Source organism: Sapajus apella, unplaced genomic scaffold (genome assembly GCF_009761245.1).
Source record: "Sapajus apella isolate SASKATOON/1434 unplaced genomic scaffold, GSC_monkey_1.0 scaffold23, whole genome shotgun sequence".
Taxonomy (NCBI): domain Eukaryota; kingdom Metazoa; phylum Chordata; class Mammalia; order Primates; family Cebidae; genus Sapajus; species Sapajus apella.
Genome location: NW_022436963.1, coordinates 10209714 through 10217761, shown reverse-complemented (window position 1 = coordinate 10217761; position 8048 = coordinate 10209714). Strand labels below are relative to the sequence as shown.

The following is an 8048-nucleotide window of genomic DNA, read 5'->3' as shown; positions in this document are numbered from 1 at the left end:
CTCTCTCTCTCTCTCTCTCTCTCTCTCTCTCTCTCTCTCTCTCTCTCTCTCTCAGAGGCATTCGGGCACTTGGCTTCTGAGCCCCCTGCTCTGAGTGTGGACAGATCTCTAAACATTGTGAGCCTCAGTTTCTTCTTCTGTGGACATGGAATATAATACTGCACAGGTGATTGGAAATTGCAGAGACTGAGCGTGTATCCTGATATTCATCACCCTTTAAGTCTCAAGTTGAAACTTATTACTCTGACCTGAAAGACCAGATACCAATCTCCTGTTAAATACACTTAGAACCTTTCGAACTGTTCCTTCATAGCTCTTATCACAGCTATAATCATGTAGTTATTTATAAATTACTTGCTTTAACACCCATCTGCCCCATTAGACTCTGACCTCTTTGAAGGAGATGGCCATGTCCACCTTACTCCCTGTCTTACACAGTAGTAGAGCAATACCTCCCCGACCAAGTGCCTAGTCACTACTCAAAGGGTGTAAGAAGAAACGCATAAATGACTGTGAACAGACTTTGTAAACTGTTACACAGTATTCATGATGAACGATATAAATAGCATATTTACTAGGTATTCGTAACATATTACTCCCTACTGGGCACAGCATTCAACATGTTACATGCATTGTTTCATGTACTCTAACAAAAAATGCCATGACTTCAGTACTGTTAGTATCCCAATCTTCTGGATGAAGAGGTGAAGTTTAGAAAGGTTAAGTACCTTGTCTAAAGTAATACTGCTGTACAAAATCAGCATTTTTTGTATTTGATACATTCTTAATAACAATGCATACATACTACAATGAAAAGTAATCCAATTCAAAGTCTGGACTTTTGGTACCAGCTTTAATTCCGATTTGATTGTTAATAATAGATGTAAGTCCTGAGCATGACCCCTCAGTGATTAGAGTTAAAGATTCAGCAGGTTTTTCTGGTTAAGCCTTGAAAACTGTGCAAACTTAAATGACGATAATAATTAGAACACCGTATCTTGAGACAAAAATGAATATTTATTTTTCTAAAAGACAATTAGAGAGTAGACCCTCAGGTTTTACAATCTAACTACAAAGGCATGTACCTCTCAGTAAAATAGCAAAATAATTAATGGTAACATCTCTGACCTACACCAAGTTCATTTTCTGCAAACTCAAGAAAATGAAATGCCTAGAGCATGACTTTAATCTAATCTTGATTTTTAACCTCATATGCATATTGATATAAGCTCTTAAAAGAACTCCTCTTAGAATTCAAAAGCATGCGTTTCTGTTTGTAGTTTTCTTTTATTAAGATTTTTCTCATTATGGAAACTTCGTCTCTTCCACTTTTTATTTTAGAAACCAAAGTTCTAAATTACTTTTCTTAGTAGATGTTAATTAGGACCCGATTATGATAGATGCATAGCACAGTACATATTTGTAGAGGTAATTGCGACAATATGATTATACACAGATTTCTTAAAAGTGAAGCAGGATTTAAGAATTGGTGTGTTCATTATAATAACAAGTTTAACGAGGTCTATTTATTAAAGAGACACTAAATAGTGGAATATTGGTATACTTTGTGGAAAATAAAATGTACCAAAATGTGCAAAATTTTTAAAAATAAACATTAAATATGCTGTGGTAGATTACTCTTTAAAGAAATTCCATAGTAGATAGGATTATGAAATATAGAATGTCTGTTTTCTGTGATTTAGGGGATGATAACGTATCAGGTGTGGGTGTATCTTTAATAGACTCTGGGTGTCCACTACTAAGCAAGAGATTCCTCTAAGAAATTTGAAGTATTTAGGAGTTTTAATTTTGTTAATAACTATGAACTGATTAATGTGTTCATTTTGTCAAATTTTAGTTGGAACTGTGTCAGTATGATTTCTAATATACTCCCTCCCCACAAAAGTTCTATTTAATTTTTATTTTTCCATAATTTTGGTGAGATTTATCCATTGCCTACAGTGTGCTAAGCTGGGCTCAGCTGATGGAGGTATATACAGTGCCAAATTTATGGTCTTTCTATAAAGAACTTACATTAATTGAGGGGAAACTTGCTTATAGATAAAGAATATGATAAAACTTCAGGAAATTTTTCTTGTAAAATATTTGAACAGAAAAATAGGCCCTTTTTTGAACATTGAGTTCCCAGGATTGGAAGAGAGAAGAAAGGCCCTGTGCTGGTACAGAACTCCTTCCCAGGCCCACACCATGTCCCAGGTAGCCCCTCAGTACTCAGCAGCCATTTTTCTCTGACAAAATTAACATTTGAGAAATAGCCTAGAATTTGTTCTACTTAGTCACAAAAGGCAGAAATATTGACTATAATAGATTTTTCCAATTGGTCTGGAATGTGAGTGTCATTTCTTCCTATTGTCAATTGTGAGAGACTAACTTTTATTGACTCCGATGGGATATCTATAAATGGCTGGTTAAAAAAAAAAAAAAAATACAGATACACACATAGCCAAGTCTATGTGGTGACACTAGGAAATTTCATGTGCAGTCCGAATAGCAGCTGACTGTGGTGCCGTAGCACTGCAGCTGTTGAGAGCTTCATTTATGTGAACATCAGCGTCTTGTTCATTGTTATCCCTTCTCTCTCATCCCTCACATCCTGGAGTTGCCTAGACCTGTCCGGTCTTCCTTTTTGATTCACACATAAAACTCCCAGGTAGATTTCTCTTAAAATGAAATTCAAACCTTAGTTAGACATATTTGAGTCATTTCATCCAACTTCCCTTCTGACTCATTTCATTTAACAATTCATTGATTTTGCTCAGCAAGGAACTATTATGTGCCTATTCTGTGTCAAGTGCTGGGCTAGGTGCTGGCAGTTCAGGGTGACAAAAGCAAGTCACTGAGTTTATATCTACTGAATCACACATTAGAGAATCCCATGGACACGTGTAAAAGTTCAATTCTGACAAGTTCTATGAGGGAAAGTTTATGGAAGGGCCTATATTAGAGGAACTTACCTTAATCAGGAAGGTCTGCAAAGACTTGTCTGAGGAAGTGATATGCGAGCTGAGGCATAAAGGCCAAGAAGGAAAGGAAAAGCCTTCATGCAGGAACAGCATGCACAAACCGTCTGGCAGGCAGAACTGAGAAGGCCCATCTGCCAAGAGAGCAGAAAATGTAAGGTATAAGACACTAAGACATGTCAGAACATGCAGGGTTTTGTGGGCAATGTTAAGAGCTTTTCGTCTTACTCCTGAGAGCAGCAGGGATGTCATTCAAGAACTTTAAGTGAAGGAAAGAGAATGACTCAATTAGATTTATGTTTATATAAAACCTCTCTGTCTGCATTTTGGAAGAGGGATGGTATGGGACACCAGAGTGCACACAGGAAGTCACGTGACAGGCTTTGTCATCATCCAAAAGAAGGAGGATGATGTCTTGCTTGGATGTCAGTGCTGGTGGAGGAGATGGAAGGAAGCAGACATGGATTAGATATGGAGAGACTGGGGGAAGGTGTCAAGTATGACACCTGGGCTCTGACTTTTCAAACCATTTGGATTGTGATTCCATTCATTAGACCATGTTTCCAGTTTGAAGTGCCTTTGAGACACTGAAGAGGAGCTGGTAAAGAGGCTACTGGATGTAAGGAATGGAGCTCAGAAGAGAGGCCTAGGCTAAGAGATATAAATTAGGGAGTCACCTGATGTCTGAAACTGCCTGACAGCATCCAGCGTAGCTATCCAGACTTCTGCTTGAGCACCTTCAAAAAGACAGAAAACTTACCACCTCAACAACCAGACATGTTTAGAGAAAGATGACCCTTATATTGGACTCAAAGCTTCCTGAAGTAAATTCTACTCATTAGTTCTGATTCTGCTTTTTAGACAAATGGAATTTCTCTCCTACCTAATAGGGCTTCAAGAATTTCAGGAAAACTGATATGGTATATAGCTCCTCACCACTTCAACGTCTACCTCATATCTTCTGTCCAGCAAAAATTCTTTCAGTTCACTTCAGCAATCTAGCCCCTGCCCATATCTTCAGATTTATTTATTACAAATGAAACAGATCCACACACCCATACATACACACACTACATCCAGTCAGACCTAAATGTCTGGATCTTGCTGAGTATGGTATATTTTCACAAACCTGTGTGTCTTTTCTTATGCCAATGCATGAGAGTGGTTTTTAATCCCCCAATTATGTAAAATTATAGCTCTACAGCAGAGGCTAATGAGACCAACTAACTAGCTATAGGAATTTTTGCAGGGAGTAGGTCAGACAGGAGGTGGCCAGTAGCTCATACATGTCCAGGACTGGTGGGCAAATGTGGACTTACTTGTGGCCATCATTGTAATATTTAAGTTTGTTCTGTCCTACAAGTGGGTCACAGAAGAAGGCCTTCTAGTTAAGGGCCATCACTCTCACTTGCCCTGTTAGTCAGAGGATGCTAATTGCAGTCACAAAGAACCCCTCAGTTGTAGTCCAATTAGGAGTTCCTTGGGAAGCCTTTTATGTGGTCATTCAGGGACCTGCATCTAGTGGCTTCCCTGGAGCCCTTAAAGTCCTCCATAAGATCTTCTACTTCTTGTCAGGAGGTGAGGGAATAGAGAGCATGGGGCACTCTGCTGGGGGCTTTAGGGACCAGGAAATGGCTGAAACTTCTCACAGTCCATTAGCCAGAATTCAGTCACATGGGTCCGGCGCAGTGGCTCACACCTGTAATCCCAGCATGTTGGGAGGCCGAGGTGGGCTAATCACCTGAGGTCAGGAGTTGGAGACCAGCCTGGCTAACATGGTGAAACCCCATCTCTACTAAAAATACAAAAATTAGCCAGACATGGTGGTTTGTGGCTGTAGTCCCAGTTGCTCAGGAGGTTGAGGCATGAGAATCGCTTGAACCCAGGAGGCAGAGGTTGCAGTGAGCCGAGAACACGCCAGTGTACTCCAGCCTGGGTGACAGAGCAAGCCTCTGTCTCAAAAAGAAAAAAAAAAAAAATTCAGTCGTGTGGCCCATATAACTAACTGCAGGGAATGCTCAGAAACATAATTTAGCTGTGTGTGCAGAAAGGCAGGCAGCAGGATTTGGTGAGCACACCTGCCCTATGCTGAAGGTGACACCGTTTTGCTGTCTTTCTCCCTAAAACCTTCAGGGATTGCCTACCAAATTTAGAATAGGCTCTTCACATTTTAAGGCTCTTTTCAGTTTGACCCTAGCCTCTTCTTCCAGCTAAATCAGCCACTTCCTGACTCCCAAGCACACCCTGCCCTTCCCTTCTTCCATGCCTTTACTCCAGTACTTTCTTCTGCCTAGGGCATCCTGCTTCTCTTATGCTTGAAATTGTATCAGTCATTCATGGTCCATGAAGAGATCACTTATTCTTCACTCCCAATGGTCTGCCTTACGTTGGTGACCTGTTACTGGTCTTATCCTCGTCTCCAGGCTCCATTTTGTGTCACAGCCTCTAAGAAACGCCTGAGAGAGTACTCAGTTAAATATTTGTTCAGTTGAGTTGAATAATTTTATTTAAATTATTTCCTTAAAAAGAAAATAAGATGTATTTTTATAGTAGCTTTTCCTTTTTTATTTTTAAGAAACACTTTGTGGTAGTTGTTCTCAAATGATGGCGAGTATAAAAATTACTTGGGGGAGCTTATTAAAGGTATTGTGACACCTCCAAGATTTTAATTCTATACATCTTATATCTCTGATGTTGGGCCCTCATATCTGTGTTTTTAATAAGTGCTGACAGGGGAGGGAGGATTTGGATCCCATGGCAACTGGACTGGGTTTTCAGAAAGATTGCAATGTGATGTTGATCATTACATCCATTAATGGACTGTTATTACCTTCCTTTAACAAAACAGATCAATTCGTTAACAGAGGAACAGGTAGTGCACGGAACAGTAAAAATCAAGATGTTTGTCATATCGCCTTTGGATCCAAAGTTCTTGGACCACCTCCACTCTCTGGCAAAAGGAATAACATGAGGATATCCAGCGAGGTAGGAGCAAGGTTTGAAGAGTTTATCTAAGTACAATTGACCTGGTAAGGAAAGACTTTCTTCCCCTTGTAGTGGGAGGGAGGGAGAGACAGACAGACAGACAGACAGACAGGCAGACACGACATGACATGCCAAAAGCAGAAGGCATGAATAAATTTGGAACAGAAATTCTGGATTTTAAAAGACTTCAAAAGAGTTTCCTTTGTGTCACGTCAACATAATTAACATTTTCAAGTATTCTTTTCATTAAATATGTTCACAAAATTTAAAGGCAAATATAAGTGAGCATGTTTTGCCATCTCCTTCAGAGAAAGAGTTGGATCATAACTAGACACCTTATGATGAACAGATTCTCAAATGTTAGGTTTTTTATTTTTAATTTCCTCTGAATTTCTGACATACACAGTGATTTTTAATTCATCTTCTACCTACTGAAGATGGAGTGTAGCAAATAAGCACATTTTAATTTATGTGTCTAGGAGACTTGCATGTCTTCTATTTTATCTCATTATTTTTCTCTTTCCATTTCTAATTTTCTGTAATAATTTCCCTTTCCCTCACTTCTTAACCTCATTTTCTCTAGTTTTTTTTTCTCACTCTTCATTGGTCCAAATATTATTTTGTCTATGTAGCTTCTACAGAAAGCAAATGTAGTGGTTATATTTTAAAATGTACAGATTCATTCCTTATCTTTACAGACAGTGAGATCCGTTGGGTCCAAAAATAACCGATCATGCCAGCCGTCCACTGTAGAGAAGTGTGTTAATGGTACAGAAATGTCAGCCTTACTGATATCTGAGTCTGAGGAGCAAGGAAATAAAGAAAACATTCACCAGATAAAACAGACTATACCTATTCATGGTAAGAAAGAATCATGCATAAAGATTGATAGCTAGTGAAAATAGTGAGAAATGTTCTTGTTAAGATAAATCAGCAGTTATATTCAAGTCTAGATCTTGTGTCTAGAGAATTGTCATTTAATAATGAAAAGGGTGGTGGATTTTGAAATATGTTTTAAATTCTCTTATTAGCTTCTAAAATCATTCTATTTTCTCTGCTATTTCAAATTGCTATAATACCCTAGGTTTTTATTTAATGATAACTGATGCAGAAATAAAATAGCATTCCATTATCACTATTTTTGGAAATGCCATGTGTGTTTTATGTGTTCTTAGCTTAATTTTATATTTTAATTAATCTCTTCCATTTGTAAAGTACTCTTTCTTTTCTCTCACTGATACAACAACAAAAATGAAATTTTAAAAACCCTGTACGTGAAAAAGGATTTTTGTCTCATTTTATAGATAGAGATTTAAAGGCAAGCAAAGAATGCGAAATTTAAGTTCATCTTATTTGATTTAGAAATTGTCACTATCACAGAAAATTTCCCTCTCAAAGTATGAAACTGAGATAAGGAAATTAATAAATAGATATCCAGTCCCAGCTGCCTGTCAGTGAGGCCTTGATCAAGTTTTTTAAATGCTGTGAACCTCAGTTTTCTCCTCTGTACAATGGGAGTGGCATTACTACTGGCACTAATACTAATAACAAATAGCAGGTGCCTCAAAGGGTCATTTTGAGATTTCAAAGGAAAAACCAGTTAAGTGCATAATATTGCACCAAGAAATTCAGCATTCAGGAAATGTTAAATACTGCTATGATTATTATTATTGCAAAATTAAATCATACTTAAAAATTCTTCTTCAGGTTTGACCTCCATTCTCCAGGACTCCTTTGGAAGCTGCTCTCTAAGCTCTTGTTGAATGTATAATTATCTACGCTTCCTGTTTTAAAGGAAGAATTAGTTTTTCTGTGTTGGCTGTCAATTTCATTTTTTTAATGTTTTTTCATATACCATGTAGTCTTATTAACATTAGTAAAATTGCTTTAGCCCTCTATAAGGTTATACTACATGAATAGAGTATGTCAATAACTTTGAAAGCCTGATAGGATCCCAATATTGGAATAGGAATAAATACCTATTTTCTATGAAGTTGTATTTTTGATATACTTTGTGTCTTCACGTTATGTCAGAATTATACATGAATATTCTCATTCTCCTGATAATTGTATTTACTAAGT

At 37.7% G+C, this 8048-nt stretch overlaps 1 protein-coding gene across 8 annotated transcripts in view; it reads left to right on the top strand.

The window, feature by feature from the left end:
• The window catches only part of CUNH3orf67 (chromosome unknown C3orf67 homolog), a 287002-nt gene that overhangs the window by 165289 nt on the left and 113665 nt on the right, over window positions 1–8048 (top strand). For all 8 annotated transcript variants that reach the window (XR_004272463.1, XM_032290323.1, XM_032290320.1 and 5 more), the window contains 2 exons: window positions 5830–5966; window positions 6665–6827. Coding sequence is in view for 7 of the 8 variants with exons in the window: in XM_032290323.1 (XP_032146214.1) it covers window positions 5830–5966; window positions 6665–6827 (300 nt within the window). In the remaining variant the exon portion in view is untranslated. The remainder of the gene's footprint in view (window positions 1–5829; window positions 5967–6664; window positions 6828–8048) is intronic.